The following is a 22510-nucleotide window of genomic DNA, read 5'->3' as shown; positions in this document are numbered from 1 at the left end:
ACCAGAAAGGTTTCAACAATGACAGTTCTACTCTTCTCACTACCTCTGCACAGTAAGGGCCCACAGAAATCATCATTAAAATGGTATTATTGTACTGGGTTTTTAATGGAAATGTTCCCAGTGGGCACACAGCGAGGGAAGACAGTGCTGGGAGAAAGCATAGTGAAACCCAGGAAAATCCAGAGTGCACCAACCTCTGCTCACCAGCTGAGTACAGACTGTGAGCCAGCAGTGTGTGCTGAAGCACAAGACAGCTTATTTGAGCACATTCCTCTCCTGCTGAGGCATTCTGATTAGCTTTGGGATTCAGATTGTTTCATCTCAATTAAACTATGCAATAATATTCAAACAACACTTTTTACTAGTTTCAGTGGAATCCACGTTACTTTTCAGATCCACACAGAATCTAAGGAAGTTAAAACCAAAACCACTGCAGTTTTTTTCCCTTCATGAATTCTTATACACCTTCCAATGCAGCAGTTCTTCAGGTGCAAAACTTAAAATTCACCTTTGGAAACTCCACGTATCCAAACATTGAGGCGAGATGTGCTGCTTTCTCTTTAATGTTCTTTTTATGGAATTCCCTATTTGCTATGGTCTGAGCTCTTTTCTGCAGGGACAGCCAGGGAAGGACAGCCAAGAAAAGAAAGAGAGAGATTTCAGTTAAAACCACATCCATCAACAGAACACAGAAGTTTGCAGAAAGACTTCTTAATACAACCTACAGTCAACAGAGAACAAGCCAGCAAAGTCAGCAAAACCACAGCACACAGATTAGCACAGTAAAGAGACAGAAAGGAGAAGAAGTTGCTTGTCACCTGTTTCATTTTTTCCTCCAGGTGCTGAAGACGCTCAAGCACTCCAGAAAGTACAAATGCAGCAGAACAGGCAGATGCGAGATTGTCAGAGGATTCTGCCAGACTGGGCTGGGGATCTGTTCTGTGCTCAGTCTTTGCTCTCCTGCCCATTTGATCAGAACCATTTAAAGAGTGTTTGGGTTCCCTGAGCTCGTGTTCACTCCTAGCTACCACCTGAAACTGGGAAACACTGAAGTGAACAAAACTCTGCTCTCTGCACTAGCGTGCAGCACATGCAGCACAAGGAGGGGTCTGAAAGCACAGCACAGTCATGCACATATAGCCAGGAATAAAATGTCCTCACATCACTCCTTGAACACTTTCTGCTGCCCTTCTGCTGCTCCTGAAATGAGCCATGCACTGGAATGAGTCAGTGCCACACAGCCTGTGCAGGCCTGGACACCCTTTCTGTGTTTGGGAGCTTTTGTGAGTAACTTCACAGCAGTGCACAACTCCTTCTCCTGGGGTTTACAGCAAAGGTTCTGGGATGGGTTTTTTAGCATCACATCAGCCTGAAACTATGCTTATAATCAAATTATATTAATGAGGATTTCAACAGTAGTTCTTGCCATAGCTCTAGATCTACTCTGACCTAAATCAGTGTATATAATGTATTTCAGATTTAAGGCATTTTCTGAGGAGTTCAGGACACATCTCTGAGTTTGAATTTTCATATTAAATTAAATTTAAATTAAATTAAATCTAACCTGCAGATTTCCACACACAATACAGATCTCATTACCCTGCAGACTGCTCTTGAAGTGCCACTACAGGATGTTTGCTTCAGTTTAAAACTCTGATGTAAAGTGAATATCAATACTGTTTGAGATGAGACTGCTTTTAATGAAAATACTAAGAGAAAAATTTAGACACTGTCAAAAATTTTTCCCCATATATGTGATGCTACAAAAGAGCTTCCAGCAGAAATTCTTATCACAAGTTCTACTTGCAGAAATAAAACACCTGGGCACCAGTATCAGCTTTTCAATGCTCAAGCTTTTATCTTAGACATTTTTGCCAGGTTCCTCTCTTAGCCTCATGTTTACAATAGCCCAAAGCATCGAGTACCTGCACAGTTTTTGGGTACTGCTGTAGTTTTCTCACACATTAAATGTAGCTGTGTAATTGCATTCACACAATTGGAGCCTAGATGTGGTAACACAGAAATCAGCACTTGTGTTTTCAGGGTATTTCCACATTCTCAGAGAGCTCTCTCATCTGGCAAAGCAGGTGTAAAATACCCTCAGAACTTCTAAGGTGGCTTTCCCAATTGTCAGCTAAAGGTGTGTGTGTGCACCCTGCAGACTGCAGCCCAGGCTGCTCTGGAAGCTGTGGAGCTGTGCAGTGACAGCTCCCTGCAGAAAGAGATGCTGTGCTTGCCAGGTGTCACCCACAGGAGGTTCCTACCTGCCTTTTGGCTTGAGGTGGAAGAAGGCTGGCATCCACAGGTTTAGCAAAGCCAGGATTAACAGGAGGGTCAGAGGAGAGCAGGGCTGCTCTATCCGTCAGCTCCTTGTAAAGCATTTGGAAAATTGCAAAGAGAGTGAAGGAGAGAAAGAAAAGGAAGACAGTAAATAGGATTCAAAGAATTTTTGAGGCAGAAAGAAATAAAAGAAATAAAAGCTGCTTTTAAAGATGCATTACTATGAAGATTAACAACACATTTTGGCAGATTTTTGCCACCCACCCATTTTATGACCAACTTCTACAATCAAAGATATACTTAAAGCCAAGCACATTCACTACTTTTTAAGAGGTTTTATGATCAAAATAACTTCCTTCAGCGTGGCCAAGGAAACCTCTGGCCACTTACCACACACAGAAAGCATTAACAAGTGGCCAGGTAGCATGCAAACAACTTTGGTTCAAGGACAGAGAAAGCCAGTGGACATCTACAAAGACTACTCTACTCGAGGACCTCAATATTTAAACAAACAAATAGATACAAGGATGAAGAATTAAGAAAGCCACCATCTTTATCAAAACATCCACAGCTTGCTCATCTTTCCTTCAGATCTTTCAGGTGACAGATCCAAACTGAGCTTCTCCCCCCTCCCCTGCAGCATGGGACTGTTTTTACACCACCTCTAGCCACACTAACAACAAACCATGGAAAAGCTGTGCCATGCACAAATGTGTTCCACTCTGCCTGCTTTTGGAATGGAAATGCAGCCAGACATATCTTGCAAAAGATCAGGTTTCCTTTTAACACTTCCTAGATTTCCCATGAAGACAGACTCCACAGGACATGCAGTGTCCTTTATTTGAAAAACCAAGGTGACAACAGGCTTTCTGCAATATTGTCTGCAGCCAGCTTAGGCTCCCAAATAACACAAACTCCACAGGCTGCCTTCTGTGAGATTTCTAGACACCATAGCACACACCAACACGTTACATTTATACACATCAGTCGGTCTGTATGAATTGTGTTTGTTCACCAAGTACTGAGGGAAATAATTTTAATTTGCATCAAGTATTAAAGAAGACAACCCACTCCAAACACCTAACAGACCCCTGTCTTCCCTTGGAAATCCACAGCAGCTCCACAAGGAGGGACCATGGTTTCATTTCAGAGCTGACCCACGTTCATGCAGGACCTACCTGTCTCCGCAGAATTGTATTTGAAGTGTTCTCCTCAAACTTGGCCAGCAGCTGAGTTGCCATTGATTTGACTTTGTTCTGGTTCATTCCTTCTCTGCCATCACTCTGTTCCTTCCCATTGTTTGTGTCCTGGCTTGGACAGCCTGAAGTCTGCAAGGAAACAACAAAACTGTGTTTTTCTTAGGTTTCCTACAACACTCATGAAGGAAGAGGAGGAGAGAGATAACATCCTTATCAGCAAAGGGTGAAAGGAAATACAGTCTGCAGTGTAATAAAATGACATGTTTAGCATGCAGAAGTCACCAAGAAGTATTTTCATGGGTCCCAGAGTACAGTAAAAGGGAACATTAATCAGTGCTGCTATTCATAAAGCACTCACAAAGGTGAACAATTAGAGAAGGGCTGGAAACAAAGCTGCAATGCAAACTCCTCAAATAAAAAACTTCCAAATTGCTGAGTTAGGAAAAGAACCCCAATATCTTAAATGTTCTTGTGTCAGAACAAAAACTACTGCAATTTAATTCATGCTCTACTCCCTGCCAAGTTAATTTAAATTAATTTAGCTCTTCTTTAGTGCATGCCACAGTAAATTCAAGGTTTTAGGGGAGAGGGTTTTTTCCTGCCAAGCTCCAAAGGCCAAAGCTTGTCCCCCCAGCTCCCACTGCTTCCTCATCTGGTGCCCATCAAGGAGCTGGACAAGGGTGGGCACCACCCAACACCAACCTGCTCAAAGACACCCAAGAGTCCTTTCCGACGCCTTTTGTTGGTCTCATTTTCTTCTGTCTTCCCTTCAGCCTGAAAGGGCAAAGCCAGAACAAGCTCCATGGGTTACTGCAGCAGTCCCAGCTTCACCCCAGCAGCTGCTCCCAGGAGAAGCAGCTCCAGCCCCAGGCAGGTGAGGTGTGGGCTCACACAGGTGAGCAGTGCCTGGCTGACCCCCAGCCCAGCAGGACTGCTCCTCCTGCAGGTGTCAGGGCAGCCCCAGGGACAGAGATCTTGCACCCTGTGCTGAGCACAGACCCTAAACCTGGCACTTCACCTTGCCCTCTGTCACTACTGAGGAGTTCATCATTCATAAACACACCCTTGAAGAAAAAGGTTTCACAGCCTCAGTTGTTGGGTGAGTTTGCAGCTACACTGCACCATTTTCCAGAGAAGTAACAAAATCCAGAAACCCCTCACTCTTTCACTATAACCCCCAATCTCTCCTAACCCATCTGTCTGCATGAATTCAGATGATGAATTCAGATGATGAATTCATGGCACAGTTATAGTTCCTTTTTTGAGCAATTACTGGCTGCCTGAAAGGTCAGCCTCCCTCACAAGGTTCACCTCCCTGACTCTGGCTCAACATTACAACTTAAGCAACCAAATTACTCATTTGGTGCTCAAGCCACACACATATTTCATTATTTTACTCAACTAGAGATTACACAAATCAGTAATACTTCATACTCAGTCTGCACAAAGTTGAAAAGCAGTCAATGCTTGGAAATTTTTATTTTTTATTACAATCATTCCTGAATGTTTGATACAGTGATAAATTATGAACAATAAACTACATTCCACTTATTTTCATTTTCCCATGCTGTAACTTAGTGCCTGCTCAGTCAACTTAAAAAGCCCCAAAAAGAAATAAAGACAGAAAGATCAAAGAATGCAGGCTTTGTTTTTACATACAGACTGTTTGTAATAAATCATTATGCAGTGAGGATGAGTAATCCCAAACAACTTGTGGGCAAAGAAGGAATCAGATGACAATATTTCAATTACTTTGCTTTGCTAGGTTGTCTCTGGAGCAGCAGCTGAGTGTAACCCAGCTCTGCAGTACTCAGAGAGGGTGAACACAGAACAGCTCAATGCACTCTGCATAATCACCTGGGCCACAGGAAAGCAGATTTTGCCAGAGTGAAGGAGCAAGCAAGGTGCCAGCTCTGAGAAACCTGACATGAAGGATTCTGGTTAATGTGATGACAAAGAAGTGAAAGACAAAGCAATGACTCGGAAAGGGCTGCACCCTGCATTGTGTAAACACCTCCATTCATTTATTAGTCTGGAGCACAGGAAATCTCAGTTCCTCTGCAGCCAGAATGGAAAACATGATGCAGCTGAGCACAGGCTGCCAGAACAGCTCCAGCCAGCCCAGCTCCAGCCCCACTGCCTGGTCTGTGCCCAGGTAAGGACCCCTCCTGCAGCCCAATCCCAGCACAAATCACCTGCCAGGGAAAGCTCAGCTGGCAGCACTCTGCTCTCCTACAGCCTGCATGGAACATCTGGTGTTTGCACACCTGGATAATGCTCAGCACCACTTTCTACCCTGAAACTAAAGCCACAACAAACCCTGAACCCAAGCAGCTGCTTCCCAAGGAGCTTCATTTCCCAGCTGGTTTTGGCACTGCCAAGCCTGTCCTAACCCTCAGCCCATCCATGACAGGGCTGCAAAACCTGGCACAAAACGCCTCGTTTCCCAAGCTGATTTGGGAATGAACACTTCCAGTTCTCATTTCCAACGAGCCCCTACAGTGTGAAACCAGAGGGGCCCTTCAGGAAAATCACCTGGTGCTGTCATGCACTGCCAGAGCTCCAGCTCCTGCTATGACAGAAGGCTTGTTTCAGGACAGGAGTGAATCAGAGCCTCTATGGCTCAGTAATGGAAACCTCTCCCCACTGCTAAAAGTCTATTTGCTTCTGCAAACAACTCACTGAAAAACAACGTTGTGGTCATGATAGAGGTTTCCCTTCTAAAGGAGTCACCCACAAGAAAAAACAAAGTTTATTCTTCCTTTTGGTTTCTCACTGCTTGGCTCTCTGGGAACCATGTCACTTTGTTTTGTGGATACGTGGGTGGCACGAAAAAACTATTTCCAAACAAGGATATTTGAAGTTACTGAACAGCTGACTGTCCACAGGTTTTGAAAAAGCGTTTGTGGATGGAAAATATTCAAGACAAAAGTCAGTGTAGGAAGCATCTGGAAATTCTGGAGTAATTCTTCCGGTGAAAAACAGAAACCACACTTCTACAAGATAAGAGAGCAACAAATTTAAAAAGCAGTGTATTAAAGTACTGAGAAATGCAGTAGATGTGTACGTGTGCTAACTCAGGCCTCTGCAAAGCTTCAGGCTCTGCATGTCCTTAATCACAGCATGTATGGGCATGGATGTTTTTATAATACAGGGACATAACAGGGCCTGTCAGCAAGTTGTCATTAATGAGTGACCAAGTGAGAAAAGTACATGGCCATGACACAGAGATTGTTATCCCAGAGCTGCTGATCAGCCTGCCCACTGTTTGCCACCATTGCAGGCTTCTTCTGCAAGAGCTGGAAAGGTTCCCTTCAGAACCCTGCCAGCATCCATAAACTGTGCAAATCACTGCTTTTTTCAGAAAGCAGCACTCCCTCCCAGTCAATGAAGAGTCTGGCACAGCACTGATTATCTGAGCTGGTATACAGCAGAATGGCTGTATATCCAACTCCAGGAATACACAGCCACAGGACTCTTTCTTACAGGTAGAAATAGCTCAAAACTAGAGCAGTGTATATATAAATCTCTTATTTCTGAGCCTGAAAGTTTATTTTCATGTTTTCAGGAAAAAAGATTCATAGGGCAAGCCTTGCTTCACAACTCACCTTTGGTACCCGTTTTCTTGGTAAAGTTAAATTGATATAATTATTAAATATGAAATTCGATGATTTCGGTGATCCAAGATCATTATTTTCTCCATTTTGCTTCTCATCAGCATCTGTTAAAAAAAAAACAAACCCAAACTGCTCAGGATATTTACTTAGATTTGTTTTTAAATTATTCTGCCTAAAGCTGAGTGCTGGTAACAATTATATATAAGAAGTAAATACACATATATATATATAAGTATATATATAAGTATATATATAAGTATATAAGTGTATATATATATATATATAAAAAGTAAATATACACACATATATATAAGTGTATATATATATATAAAGGAGTAAATATATATATATGTAAGTAAATACACACATATATATAAGTGTATATATATATATAAAGGAGTAAAAAAAAAAATATATATATATATATATAAAAGTAAATACACACAGTGTAGGGTGGCTTTTTAAAGGAGAAAACCACCATCAGGAATGTGCTGTGTGCAGTCATCCCTGCCAGGGAATCACACCAACCTGACACATGACTTTGGTGATGTCAAGCAGCGGTTGTCCAGCTGCTCCTACTCCCTGAATGCACCAAGAACCCACCAAACCTTGGTGTCCCACCCCATTTTCCCTTTCCTGGGCTGGGAGGTTGTTCCTGGCCCAGCAGGGTGATGGAGCCTCACCCACAGCGCGCAGAGGAGCGCCCCGGAACAGCTCGTAGAACTTGGACAGGTACAGCACCATGCTCAGCTTGTCGGGCTCCCCAGCCCAGCCCAGCTCCTTGCCCGTGGTCACCGGGGGGATGCCGAACTCCTGCTCGGCCACGTCGAACGCCAGCTGGTTATTCCTCACCACGTCCTCCTCGTTCAGGGAGTCAAAGTCTCTGTGGGGACAGCACAGCAACATCACTGCCCCCTGCTCTGTCTGGGGACACACAGAGCTCCCCTGCTCCCTCTGGGGACACACAGCATCCCTCTGCTCTGTCTGGGGACACACAGCATCCCTCTGCTCTGTCTGGGGACACACAGCATCCCTCTGCTCTGTCTGGGGACACACAGCATCCCTCTGCTGCCCCTGGGGACACACAGCATCCCTCTGCTNGTACACACTTTTCTTTCAGACACATCAGTGTTTTTGCTCTCTGTTTGCGAATGACTCGATGCTGTCGCAATCTCAGCTGTTTCCGTTCATCTCTGGATTTCAGAGTCGCAAGTTTTTAGCTCAACTTATTAGAAAACACAGTTGTCCATATAAAATATAACTGCACACACGAGACTACATATAATGCAAGTCTAAATCTTCAGTATTTACCTACTTATTGCAAAATGAGCCATCTTTTTCATTAAATAATCAAATTTTCATATTAGTACAATACAACTTTATACTCTTTTAAAATACACTAGATATGTTAGGGGTAAGGGGTGATGCTTTCTTTCTCTGCAATACCTGTTTGAAAGTTTAATGGATTAGAAGATTAGTTTTAGCGTTGAGAAAAAAATACAAAATTTGCCTAATTTTAGGACCTGTCTGTTTCTATCAGGCATTTCTTAAGGCTATATTTTTCATTTGGTTTCAAACAGAAAAATGTTTCATTTTAAAAAATAATTTAGTGAATTACATTCGTCCGTATCTTCCACCCTAATTAGTTACAAAGATAATTCTATAGAGATTATTAACTTTGTGTACTCATTTACAGTTATAGCTAAAGATTCATTTCAATTCCACTTGCATTGTAAAACAAGTATTTCATGTTGGAAAAAAACCCAAAATAAATTCTTATAAATGCTGTCAGTTTTTCCCCATGGCAAATGCTCTGTCATACATTTTTCTATCAGAATTAAAAATAGGCCTCCACAGACAGAGGCAATTAGGTTCTTAAATACAGTCTTCCCAAAGAACTGTGGTTTACAAATTTTGAAGAACACTTAGTTTTAGAAATAATTTTTACAACTGTACCAGAATTTCACAGCTACAATTATATATGAACACATTAAAAATGACTTCACTAAAACAGGATTTAGAAAAATGTGGGTGAAAGTTGGGCCAGAGGCACTGCCACTTAGTGTTGAGGTTTACAGTCTGTGTTTTGATAAAGAAGTGAAATGAAGTGTATATATAAATAACTGCTCAGTCCTTTACAAGCCTGTAGATGTGATGCTGTGCTCCATGTTCGCTGTTCGACACTTCGAATACACAAGCCATGCAGAGCAGGGTTTCTTGTGTATCCCTGTTTGTTACCACCTGTGTGGGGGAAGGAAGAGGCAGACAGAACATTACACAGCTGGAAACAGCAGGGCTGAAACAGGAAGTCACCCGTGTCACCTCGGTCCTGCCTGCTCTGACAGCTTGGCCTGATGCCTTCAGTTTCAGCTTTCCCATTTCCAGCCCCTGCACTGCATTGCTGTGTGAGCTGAACTCCACACAAAGTGTTCAAGTTCTCCTCACAGCTCAGGCACACACAACAATCCTTCTCCAGCCCCACAACCAAGGACACCGTGGCAGCTCCGGGCCCAAAAAGCACAAGCAGCAGGGAATTGAGGAGAGCAATCTGGGAGGATGGGACTGCATCACCTGCAGCTGCAATTGGGCAATTAACCCCAATGTGGAAATGGACCAGAACCTATCAAAGTGTGAAACTCCTGCCCCAGGGCCCATCTTGGCTCCATCTTGGCTGGATCCTCAGCCAGGCTCTTGCCCTGCCCAAGCTGCATCCTTTGAAACCCTTTATAATAAATCCCCACTTTATTCCTTTAACTCTGCCCAGCCCCTGTCCCAGGGAGCCTCTCTGGGCATCAGAGCAGCACCAGAAATGAGGGCAGGGGCACCTCAATGGGTCAGAGCTACAGAGTCCACACAGTGCCAAAGGTAAGAGCAGCACACAAATCCCATTATTACAATTACTGGCTTGGCCAGAAATGCACTTTAAAAGCTTTTTCACTGAACTGGACCTTGATGTAGTCCCATAAGAAAAGATCCTCTTATTTATGGAGAGGTGCAATTCTTCCTCAGAAGTGCTAAGGAACCTTTTCCTTCTCCAAACACAGCTGAACCACTACAGACTTCATCCATTAGCAACAGATTACTTAGGTTCAATTAGTGCTATAAATCATCAAAGCCAGGAGGAATAAATTTAGGAGAGCACTCTGTGGAAGTAGCATGTTCCATATGTGTGCACACATGCACAGGCACTGCCTTTCCTTTTTTAAGGTTTTACACACACAGTTTGAGCAGGGACCTCGTGTCCAGGCCATAACTGAATTTAGCAATGCACTAAATAAGTACATCACACATCTGGAACTCTGTTATCCACTCTCTAATCCATTTTCTATGGGATCTATTCTAAGACTCTAATCTTTTGAACAGCTTCCAAAATTCATGATTAAAATAAACATGTGAATAAATTACAAAGCTCCAGGCAGGGTAGTTCCTTTCTCCTCGCAGTGGAATGTGAGTTTTGGAAGCCCTGAAGGATTTATTCTCTTCTCTCTCCCACCCACTGCCCGTTCCTGGAGCTGGGGGCTGTCACTGCCTGCCACCTTTCTCGCCTGGCTTTCATCTGGCCAAGTCCTTCTGCAGGCTCACTGAACACAGAAAGGCAGCAAGATCCAAACACAATGTTAATTAAGCAGCAGGAGGTCTGTTAGCTCAGGAAGATAAATTTATCAACTTTGTAGAGAGCAGCCTAGAGAACATGTTTTCCACAGGCAGCAAAGATTACTTTGCTTTCTGTACCCTCTCCCCCAAAAATATCCATAATTCTAATTGTTTTACACTAGCCCAAAGCAAAAAAAAATAATTATTTTAACTATTCTTAAAATCTCAGCTCTTCCTCTGTACAAACTGTACAAACAAGCACCCTAGGTACCATTCCCATTTTTTCCAATTTATCACACCTCATTAAAAAGCTCAGCCATTCCTTTCATTTATCCACAATAAAGGGAGGCTGACAGTAATTCATGTGTGACTCCTAAGGCTCTGCAGGAGGACAAGAGAATGCATCCCCTGCAATTTGGAGACTGGTGAGAAGAGAGAGTCACCCCACTGACTGCACCCAGCAGTGCCAGCAATTTCCTGACACCTGTTACCCACTGAGCTTCTTGTACCTACCTATGGGACATTCCAAAATATTCCCATGGGTGAAGCTGTGTCGTGCAGCACCAGGACCCCAGAAACTGTGCCAGAAGGGGAATGCTGCCTTAACCCCTAGGACAGGTAATTTTCAGGGCCCAGCCCTTGCTGTGCCCATGTGAAAGGGCTCTGTGCTGTCCTGGACAGAGCTGTACACAACCTCCAGAGCCCAGCATTTCCCTGGCTGAGTGTCACAGCAGCCAGTACAACACGTGGAGGATGCCCCACTCCAGGCTCAGCCAGCATTTCTGGGACTCAGGACAGTGCTTCGTGGCTGTGCTTTCAGACAGACACTAAAACCTGTCTCCAGGGGTCCAGGAACATCTCTGCACATCTCCCCAAACTGCATTTTAAACAGACACATGACTCCCACAAAGATGGGAAATCACAGGGTTCAAAGCCTTCCTGGCTCTCTGAAAGCACATCTATTTCATTTTAAAGGGAAAGGACACACAGGAGAAGCAAAGCCAACCCAACCCCACCCTGTCCACCCCCAAAGCCAGCCAGGTTTGCACCTCCTTGCAGCCACACAAGGGCACTGCAGAGTGCCAGGCTTGTTCTGGCTGCTCTTACACCAGCCTTTGGCAAATGCCTCCCCCAAGGAGCTCCAGAGCTGTCACCTACATGAGGTCAGGCCTGAAGCGATGGATGATGGCACACAGAGCAAGGCCACTTTTCCAGGAGGTGCTCAGGTCAGTGACATGAACATTTCGGTATCCCTCTGTCTGCTTCTGGCACCACGTCAAAAGCTTGTTAGGCCGAATATCTGACTCTGCAGAAACAGGAGAGCAAACATTCCAGGCAGCTCCTGAGTGCTCAGAAGAACACAAATGTAAAGCCAGACAGAGATGTCACTTACCTTGTCTTGTGAGGTTCACTGATCTTCTGATGGAGCTCACTCTTTCAAGAGGACACTGCTGCAGCTCGTTGGTAACATACAACTGTCTCACCTGTGAGGAGAAGTGATAACCAGCATAACCTCAGCCAAAAACCAGCTTTGTGCCCAGGTTAACTTTATCAGCAGCTAGTTCTAAATTAAGGACTCTCCTGAAGATTTTGTTTACACACACCCCTTGCAGCTCTATTTACCCTTGACAAAAAAAGAACTGATTTCACAAGCAAGCCTTTTAAGTACTGACCTGGTGAGGTCGAACACAGCTCGAGTTCAAGTTGGGGTATCTTGTTCCTGGGTCAATGGTGTACTGCTCAAAGTTCTTATTAATGTTTTCAGGGGTCGTCTGAGGCAAGAGTCGATAAATGCTCTCTCTTGCAGAGGAAAAACATGCATGAGTTATGCATTAAAATAAATATTTATTGTATAAAGAGATTGAGGGGTTTTTTGCAGCTGCCTGAACCTTATTTTGGTTCTGCCAGGACAAGAGTTATGGACTAAATGCATAATGCATCCATCCCATTTCTTATCCCCACTCAACAGAAGGATGCCAGACAGAAAAAGGACAAACAAGACAGACACTTAGAGCTTATGCCCACATTTTCCTGAGGCAGGAAGTGAGCAAGAAAAAGAAGGAAAGGAAAAAAAAGGAGGTTACATCATCCAGTCATCTGGTTTTGCTTTAACAGCTACTCAAGGAGTAACTTCTTTACCACATAAGAGCACTAAATCCTGTCATCCTGCAATTCCTATAACCACCACAGCTTTTTTTACTCTGCTGTTCAATTTTCCATTTGGGACTAGGCTGTGTTTGAGTCATCCCACAGGCTTCTATCTCAAAGTGCAGCAGTCAGTAAAGCTCCCACTTGCCTTCCCACCACCATGGCTCTTCCTATTGCACATCTGCCCCAGAACAGCCTGGGACTGCAGCAGAGAGAGCAGGGTGGCTGCCAGCAGCACCTGAGTCAGCAGCCTCAACCACCACAGCACAGTGACACCAGGACTGCTGCTGTACTTAACAACAGATTTTCTTGTTCCAGTCAAAAAAAGCTTCTGCTGCAGCATTTTAACAATCCTCCTTGGCCACTCAGCCTCAAGAGAGCACCACTAAGCCAAACTGCAGAGTTAAAATGGCAGAGACCAACTCTGAAAGCTATTAAGTGTTGAAGAATTTATTTAGACTCCCTTCAGGATTTTTTTTAAAATTTTGATGATAAAAAACCAGGTGTTGAGATAGCTGGAGTTTTTGATATGAGGTCTCTTTGGTTTACTTCTTTAAGGATAACACTTAAGTGACATAAATCAGTGATTTAAGCCCTAATAATACTTCTCCTGACAGCACTCTGACATCCAGTGCCTTCTGGCAGAGCTGGGAGCTCTGCAGTGCTGGGGAAGAGCAGCACTCACCTTTCAGCCAGGATCTCCAGCGGGGGTTTGCCCTGTGCCCAGCTCCTCACCATCCACGCCGTGTCAAAGGCAGCCAGGAAACCTCTGGCACAGCCAGTGCCCATGGGCCAGAAGGGCTGCAAGAAGCATTCACACCTTAGCTCTGCACATTTCTCACTACAGAACTAACTTCCAGTGTCAGTCTGGAGTCTAGGGTTTCATACTGTCTTGGAAAAATAGCCCAGAAAGAGTCAAAATGCAACATTTACAGGTTTTAAATGTGCCTCTCCTTGGGCAGGGAAAAAAAGATTACTTTTCTCACTTCTTCATTTTTTTAAACTTCTATATTTAAAAACAAATTTCTCAGCCTCAAAAGGTAAAGGCTGAGATATAAAAGAAGACTCAAGAATTATTCAAGGAAAATAAAAAGATGCCCTTCCCACCTCCTAAATTTGCTTTGGACTGTTCTTTTCAAATGCCTCAGGCTGTCAGCATGAGTTTAAAATAAAAAAAAAAAGTTGCAGCTTTTCACTTCAGAAAGAAAAAAAAAAAAAGGAACATAGTAAGGCAAAGAGACTGCAATAATAATTTGGATCAAGTGTTTGTCTATGATGGAATTCAGTTAAATGATGCCATGCAGCCAAGCTGAGGACACAGAGCTCACAGTTTTCAGACAGCAACACAACTTGCATAAAGCAAAATGGGATCTCAGCCAGAGGCTGCCAGCCAAGCATTAGCTATGACAAACTATGGCATAAAAAAGGAGAAAAGAAAAAATGGGGGAAAATGTCTATTCCAAATGAGGTACCACTGTTTCAGGACACGTGAAAGAGGACATTTTATACTGGAGTATAAATTGAATGGTTGGATTAAGGAAATAAAACTTTAAAACCCTGAAAATGCTGTTTGGAAAGCATTCCAAGATTTACCTCAAGCAAACTATCTCCAACAAGCGCCACCAGGAGCTGGTGTCTGTGCCTCTCTCTCACCAGAGCAGCGTTTTCAGAGGCATACATGGAGGTAAAATCAAACATTGCTACATCTGGCTGGCCATAGTGGTTAATTGCAAAATCCAAGGAAGGCAGCTGGTAGTTGGTTGCAAAGTCAGCAGCTTCTCTGGCGTAGGACAGCAAATTGTTCTGGTTCACATTTTCCCCACAGAGCAGCAGCTCGGTATCAATGGAGTCCTGCAAGGAGAGGAGGATGAGAGACTCCAGCATCCTCTCTGGATTGGAGCTCTGCTGCTCACAGCAACAAGGGACACTTGTCATCTCCTCCAAAAAGCCCAGGCCCAAGCACAGCTACTGCCCCAAACAGAGCTCTCCTTGCCCACGCTGAACGAGCAGCTCTGTCTGCAAGAGAAGGTTTCAGCTCCTCCCAGTTCCTGGGTTGTGCAATGTTTTCAGAACATTACTTCCCTCCCATCAGAAGATGTTATCCACTTTTTATACATATATAAAATATATATTATCACTGCAATGCATTTCTGCACAGGTGCAGCCCACACCTGGAGCCCCAGAGAGCAGAAGCACTGCTGCTGTAACGTGGGGGGCTCAGCCCCCAGGTCTGATCAGCAACAACACCACAGTCAAACCTGGATCACAGCAGCTTTTCTGCTGTTAGCTTTTGGGCTGGGGTTGTTTTTGGCCAGAGTGGAGAAGGACCCTGCCTTTACAGGTCACCCTACTTAAAGGCAGTGATCATTAATCAGGCAGGTTCTATTTCCAGCCTAATCATGGATGAGACCCCTAATCACAGATGATACCTCAGAACCGCTATTAGCCCAGTTGTTCCAGACAGACCACGCTGGTTTAATTTTTCCACTCAGAGCTGAGTAGGTCAGGAAAACATCTCTGATGAGCCACAGCTGCTGCTCCTCTGCTCCAAACTCCCCACAGATCCCCTGGGAATGCTCCCACCTTCAAACACCAGCCCCACCAGCCACTCCCCCAAGGGATTCTGCCCTTCCTCTGTCCCACCCTGGCTGGTCACGGACAGCAGCTCTGCCCTGGGAGCCCTGGCCCCCAAAAGGGCAGGGAACCAAGGCACTGAGCTAAGTGGTCCCATCAGAAAGCCCTGATGACAAGGTTCCCAAGTTGCCAAGAGTCCTTCTGACAGTTCCCCACAAGTACTTCCTTCAGGAAATTACACTTGGCTGTTTTGGCACTGTCTTACTTTGCAAGAAAAATTGACCTCTCTTGAGTTTCCAGGAAGGGAAATTTAAGTGGTGCCATAACACTTTTTAGAAACAAAAGAAAATAAAGCCTGTATTTTACAAAAGAAGAAAAAAAAAAAGCTAAAAAATACCTCAAAATCCCAAGTACCCTGAAAGCTCAGGCCATCATGTTTATAGCCTTCTTCTATCATGTTTCACCCACTTGAGAGAATTTGCAATTTAGGGTAGGTTTTTATGCTTCCCTATTTGCCTGATAAAACTGGTCATAGCTGTGCTAAGTTCACCCTTAAATAACTGAGGTTTTTATTTTCTGCTGTGATGATCCCACCACGTATTTCCAAGGTGAGTCAAGATCCCATTTCAGCCAGCTTCAAAACTGATTAATTTAGTTAGCATTGTTTTCAGTTCTCTATAGAAACTTTGAGCTGACTGAAGGGAAAAGCAAGTTCTAAAAATGTCAGAGTAAGATCCAAGTGACCTGAGCTTGAATGAAGTGATTAAGTCTATAAACACCCTCTCTAACAACGTTTATGCAGATGTTCACGCTTACAGTGTGCCAAGTGAACAGAGCAGGGTTTAACCAGCACTTTTACATACATTAATAATCACTCCTTTGTCCAGAAGACTCTGCTTTTTTGCTGTCATCACAAAATAATGCGTGCTGTCTTTATAGTAGACAATATTCTCCAGGTCAATCCCTGCAAAGAGATACACATTTGTCAGCAAGAGCAGTGCCCTGCCTGCCTGTGTCACTCACCAACCCCCTGGGATTGATCCCAGCAGGTGCCTTCCCTTCTTGGGATGCCTCCACTCTCCCAGCTGGGACAAAGGATCACTGGGCAAAATGCTATGAAACAAAACAAGAGAGGAGGTTGGGCTCGCCCTACAGGAGTTTTCCTCAGTGCAGTTTGCAGTTATTCTTTCAGGGAACAGCCACTTAGCTACAGCATTAACAGCTCCTGAGGTAGAACTGGGTGCCAAGGGAACAAAGTGGTTTTTGGGGCTCTGGCATTGGGTCTAACCAGGGGGCTTGGGTTCAATTCCAATAATAATAATTTAAAAATCAGCTGTAGATCAAGAATAGAATTGATTGTATAGAATAGATTATATGGGATAGGATAGGATAGGATAGGATAGGATAGGATAGGATAGGATAGGATAGGATAGGATAGGATAGGATAGGATAGGATAGGATAGGATAGAATAGAATAGAATAGAATAGAATAGAATAGAATAGAATAGAATAGAATAGAANGAATAGAATAGAATAGAATAGAATAGAATAGAATAGAATAGAATAGAATAGAATAGAATAGAATAGAATAGAATAGAATAGAATAGAATAGATTGATTGCAGTCACTGACAGTGACTGCAATTACTCTGAAACCCCTTTCCATTAAGATGTGTTTCACAGTTTATATTTTTGGTATTTATGGCAGATTCTAGTTCTTCTCAGCTTATCAGCTCCACACATCAAAAAGCAAGAGTAAACTCCTCCCAGAAGGGCAGAGACTTTTTCAAAGGGTTTAAGCTGTTCAGCATGTGAACAGATAGAAACAAAACAAATCATGTCTTAAGGGAAAATCTCTGGGCCCTGAGAATGCTCTTCCAAATTTGTTCAACATAGCAGACATTTTTGCAGTTGAGAAAAATTTAAACACTAAAACAAGCCATGATGTGGCAACACCCAGGCTAAAAAAATATCCCACTGTACCATAAATGGACATCTCCATCTGCAAGCTTCTGACATCAGCAGCATTTTATCACTTGGAAATTTTTTATACACATTATTCAAAACTGATGTTACCAGTAACAAGAGGGGGGCCTGGCACATGGAGCTCCCCTGCTGCCTCTTGTATTTGGTAGTGGAACAAATGAGGATGCACTCACCCGTTTCCTCTTTCAGGTCCTGGAAGAACTTCTGGTTGAAGATGAAAGCAACCCCACTAATTTCTTCTACCTTGGCTTCTGCAGTTGTATTTCTGTTTATAAAATTGGCAGTGATGGCAATAGCCAGCTTTCCACGAAATTCCTTCCTCCTGAAGCCTGGTGAGCAAAGAGAGGAATTAAACCCCTGGAAACTTCAGACTGGACTTTCAGGGAGGGTCAGCTCAAGGCAGCTCAGTATCTTTCCTACACCTCAGCAAACAACATGGCATCAGTAGATTCCACCAGGCCTCCAAAACTCCCCTGAATGTAAAGAGACTTTTCTCCCCATTCTCAGCAGCAAAACTGGAGCTGCACTGCATTCAAGGTGAAGTCTCATTGAAAAATGGTTGGGGGGGTGGAAACCAAGGGAAGAAGTTATGGAAAAATTATGACTAAAGAAAAACATGGACAACTTTTTGGATATGTCTGGAAATAGAACAGGTGATATTCAGTGGAGGGAGACATTTTTAACATGCTAAATGGCAAGTTAGCTATTTGTTACATAGGTGGTAACAAACAGCTCATGAAAAAAGATGCAAGAGATCAGCAGTGAAAAGCAGCAGAGCATGATGTGAAAATCAGAATCCTCTGTAGCACTGCTTAGGTGCACACCCTACCAGCTAACGAGATTTTTAACAGATATTTGGGATTGAAAAATATTCAGTGGCTTAACTGTTGTATTTCCAAGGGGAGACCAACTGAGAAGCTCCTTGCTTCATCTTTGCTCCCACTTTTCACAGAAAAAAGCCCCCTAAGCCACAATCTTGTAATCACACGTTGAAGCTTTCCCATCTGTATGCTCCCCTTATCTGTAATTAAATCATGAAATAGGACAGAGGATCCTTGCAGTATCTTTAGCCCACTGCAGCTGACTTCAGAAAATAGGTTATTTTACAAGAAGACATAAATTGCTTATGAATTTTTGTCTCTGTGCTTCTTGATATGCTGTCATTATTTCACTGGGATAGATCTGATATGACACCACCAGCTTCTGTACATATCTCCAGTGCACCAATCACTCCCCTAGATCCTGGCATGATGATAAACATTAACTTCTCAACAGACTCTGCAGCTGAGATAAGAAAAATTAGGTTTTTCTGGTACCTGACTATTTAACCAGTCTTTTATGGGGGACAACAATGTAGGGAAATTTCCAGCACAGCATTATGAGGAATTAACTGTAAGCACATTGTGGCTGGGAGATAAAAGAATAAGCAGACAAACTCTGAAGCTAATAAAAACAAGAGGCGTAGTTAGAGAAGGGAAACTAGCATGGATATAATGAGAGTTAAAAGGGAAATACATCATTAAGGATCAGGTGTGATCCTGTGATGAGGAGCAGCTCATCCAGTGTCTCTCCAAGAAGCACAGCTCAGGTGGGTCTGAATTCTCAGCAGTGACTCAGGTCAGGAAACATTTACCCCCTCTCCTCCCACACACCTTGGAGCTATTTATTCTCTTTTGCTGTTGTTTCTAAAGGAACTGCTTCTCAAGTTCAGTCTTATTTACAAAGAAGCAGTGCCTCTGCTGCCTTCATTAAATACCTGGCCATCACCTTTTGGTCATGAGCTCAAGCACCCAGGGCAGATTCCCAGCACTACAGCAGAAGCTATGCAATTCCTGACACGTATCTAGTCAGCCTCCTTCCAGTTAAATCAGTGTATAATTACCCAACCTTGCAGCTAGCCCCATGGCACCACAATGTGCTCTGTAGGCAGTGCAGATACAGCTCAGAAGCAGTAATGACATGAAATGTCTTTTATTTTGAGCTACGACTTCACAACAAAACCAAAGGGTACCACATAAAGTAACAGCTTTCACACACACTTCCATGGATTCAAAGGTACTCTGCTGCTTTGTGTTCTCCTCCAACTTTCAGAGCTTTCAGTGTACCCTAAGGACCACAAATAAGGTTAAAAACAAACATTCACCCACCTTCCAACGTGTTCCTGCGGCCATCTGCACCAATGATAACATCAAATTCATACTCTGACAAAGGGTGATCCATGGGGAGAAATTCAGCCCTCCAACCTGTCTCTGAAAACACAAATTACATTTATTAATTCTTCAGTATCACGACAGAGAGGTGATTTCAGACTCTGAGGAAAGGGCCCTGAGATAAAGGGTGCATTTCTCATTCTCTGGATCCCCTAATGCAGTAACTTCCCCTCAGCCACACCACAAGAAGATGTCAAGTCATTTCTCACAGAAATAACCCCACAGCCACCTCACCAGGGCAGAACACACATGTGGCTGCACCAAGGAAGAGATGGCTACTAAATAAAAATAGCATTCCATCCTCAATGCTTTTAATTGTCCTCTGAACAGAGATTAAATGGAAGCATACTCACAAAGCCAAACTTAATCATTTTACAAAGCTGATCATGTGAAAGTGTTACTACTGTCCATATTTTAAAATTATGGATACTCTAACTACTTAAACCAATAAACTGTTCTACTGTCACCATATGACCCTTTGAAGAGATACCACAGTGTTTTAATTAAAGTAAAATTTTAAAATATTTTAGTGACACTACATCCTAAACACTAATATTAAAAAAAAATAAATCAGAAAATGAGAAATCCTTTTCTACTGTTTAAAAATCTTGCATAAGAATGCTGATAAGACTCTGTGTGCCAGTGGGAGCTACATCAAACATGAATGCAAAACGAGGCCCTGGGCACTTCATCCATCCTCAACATTTACATTATCAATCAAAATCTGTATTTGCAAGAAGATCCTGGGCAGCCACACCAGACTGGCTAGAAAGCCTCAAACACAAGGCAGAAGGCACAGAGCAAAACCTCAGCTTGTCAGCCTGGTTTGAGCTCTCAGATGTCCCAGCCCCCTGTCACACTGGCATCACTCATGCCTGTGAGTGCACACAGCAAGGCTGGCCCAATAAAAAGGGACAAAATCTCTTATTCTTTAAAGAGTTTGACTGCCTTGTACGGCTTCACGGAACAGCCAGCACAAAAAGCAGCTGCTGGGAACAGCACTGCATTCTGATAAACAATACTTTGGTTTTCTTGATCTTCAGGAGGCTCCAGGACTTTCACAAATTCCAGGTTCACGTGGATTTCGACTCCCAGGATAAGTGCAACTTTGAAGAGGATGAGCTGAAGCTGTCGAATACCTGTGGAGAGAAGTGACAGAGATGTGTTTGATAGCTCTGCAAGGCCAGGTGGCAGCAGCCTGCTGAGAGCTGAGGTTCACTGCTAACACAGGCATTTCTGTAATGAACACAAACACAGCAACCACCACAGGATGTTCTTCTCTTCCGCCTCCTTTTCCTCTCGCAGCACAACCTCCTCAGCAAAACTCATTTCAGTCCAGTTTCTTAGAATGCTTTTGTAGAGGTTTGCCTCTTAGTGATTTGTAAAGCATCTGCTAACCAGCATGTTTTAGAATATAAAATTTTGCAGCTATTTCCCTGTAAAACAGTGCACTCTGCTATTTGTGTCCACCTTCAACATACTGGAATAAATATCAATATTCTTCACGCCCCATAATCAAAGCCTGGTGTTTAACCATACCAGACTAACAAAACAATCTGCTCTGTAAGACTGTAACTTGTTCTCCTGCCACTTTGCTTAAACGAGACCATTTCTGTTCCCCTCTGGGTGCACACTTGCACTTGGTTAAGGCAGATGAACTTTCTGCCTGAGCAAGAATGTCCCCAGCAATCTTCTGGTCCTGCAAACCTCTCACCCCAGCAGAGCCCTCAGGTACTCACTGATGTGATCAATAGATCCCGCACAGAACTTCCCATAGAACTTCTTTGCTCCCAGTCCCCGGAGGTCGTGGATGGTGAAGGGCCAGAGGTGCAGCACGTTGTTCCTGGAGAAGGTGTCCCTCTTCTCCACCACCACCACCTTGGCTCCCAGGAAGGCGAGCTCTATGGCAGTCCGCAGGCCACACGGGCCACCTCCAATAATTAAACACTGCCAGAGAAAAGCAGGAGTGTGACACAGGCTTTTGTGCTACTTCCACATGACTTGAAATACAACTTGCACTAGTGAGAGCACAAATGAGTCATTTACCTAAATCAATGAAAAGGAATTTTTTTTTGCATGTGGCGTTCAGCCTGTTTAAAAAAGAGGATAAACTGTGCTTAATGCAGACACAAAAGCATCTGATGAAGAGAAGGAGGAGAAAAACCAGCAAAAAGCCAAACATTTTTGAGCATCTGCTTGCACAGAATTCCTGACTCCCATTTAGCATTTCGCAAGGGCTCGCAGTAAACAGCACTACAGTTGTGTAAAAGGGAGGGGAAAGGAAATAAGTGGTCTTAGTGTAGGCTTTTTTTGTTTTAAAAGGAAATGGGTGTACATTTACTGGATCTGTTGGACAAACCTACGATAAGCCAGGAGCCTTAAGGTATTAGCTACTCTCTTTCATGCAAGGGTGGATGTGACAGCCTGGTTCACCTACTGAGGTAAAGCAGGATGTGCCAAGGGAACTCAGCAGACTTATCCTGCTCTCAGGGAACTCATCCTGTCCATTCCACCCAGTGCTAAACATCCTCACTTTCAGGACAATCACACTTCAGGAGCTTCAATCTAAATTTGGGCATCCTCGGAAGAATCGCTTCCAAAAGCTCTACAGAGGATTCCTGCCCAAATTTTAGTTGACAGCTGTAATTTTTCACAGACTAACAGGCAAAGGATTTCCAGAAAGCAAGCTAATTAAACCCCAAGCATATCCAGTGATTACATTTCCCTGACTGATTACTACAAAGTGATTAGAAACAATCTGGCAGCTGGACAATGCTGCTGTCCCATACCTGCCAGGAGCCCCCTCCAAACCCCCCCAGACCCCCCAAATCCACATCCTGAGCTGTGGCTGTGCTGAGGCCGGAGCAGGGAGAGCTGGGGTGGCTCTGGGAGGATGGAGAGCTG

General features: G+C 43.6%; 1 protein-coding gene across 7 annotated transcripts in view; it reads right to left on the bottom strand.

Annotated features, from left to right (window-relative positions):
* Window positions 1-22510, bottom strand: part of MICAL2 (microtubule associated monooxygenase, calponin and LIM domain containing 2) — a 113036-nt gene that overhangs the window by 49736 nt on the left and 40790 nt on the right. For 5 of the 7 annotated variants that reach the window (XR_001522134.3, XM_015630690.3, XM_015630689.3 and 2 more), the window contains exons 3-19: window positions 21346-21553; window positions 20629-20745; window positions 19544-19645; window positions 17570-17725; window positions 16276-16376; window positions 14432-14689; window positions 13524-13639; window positions 12364-12490; window positions 12084-12174; window positions 11849-11996; window positions 7780-7979; window positions 7088-7200; window positions 4182-4253; window positions 3459-3608; window positions 2265-2369; window positions 819-1037; window positions 509-610 (exon numbers count right to left, since the gene is read on the bottom strand). Coding sequence is in view for 6 of the 7 variants with exons in the window: in XM_015630690.3 (XP_015486176.1) it covers window positions 509-610; window positions 819-1037; window positions 2265-2369; window positions 3459-3608; window positions 4182-4253; window positions 7088-7200; window positions 7780-7979; window positions 11849-11996; window positions 12084-12174; window positions 12364-12490; window positions 13524-13639; window positions 14432-14689; window positions 16276-16376; window positions 17570-17725; window positions 19544-19645; window positions 20629-20745; window positions 21346-21553 (2385 nt within the window). In the remaining variant the exon portion in view is untranslated. The remainder of the gene's footprint in view (window positions 1-508; window positions 611-818; window positions 1038-2264; window positions 2370-3458; window positions 3609-4181; window positions 4254-7087; window positions 7201-7779; window positions 7980-11848; window positions 11997-12083; window positions 12175-12363; window positions 12491-13523; window positions 13640-14431; window positions 14690-16275; window positions 16377-17569; window positions 17726-19543; window positions 19646-20628; window positions 20746-21345; window positions 21554-22510) is intronic. The other 2 variants (XM_015630691.3, XM_015630692.3) reach the window with 2 other exon arrangements.

Source organism: Parus major, chromosome 5 (assembly GCF_001522545.3).
Source record: "Parus major isolate Abel chromosome 5, Parus_major1.1, whole genome shotgun sequence".
Taxonomy (NCBI): Eukaryota; Metazoa; Chordata; class Aves; order Passeriformes; family Paridae; genus Parus; species Parus major.
The sequence above is the reverse complement of the archived record's forward strand: the minus strand, read 5'-3'. Positions and strand labels throughout refer to the sequence as shown.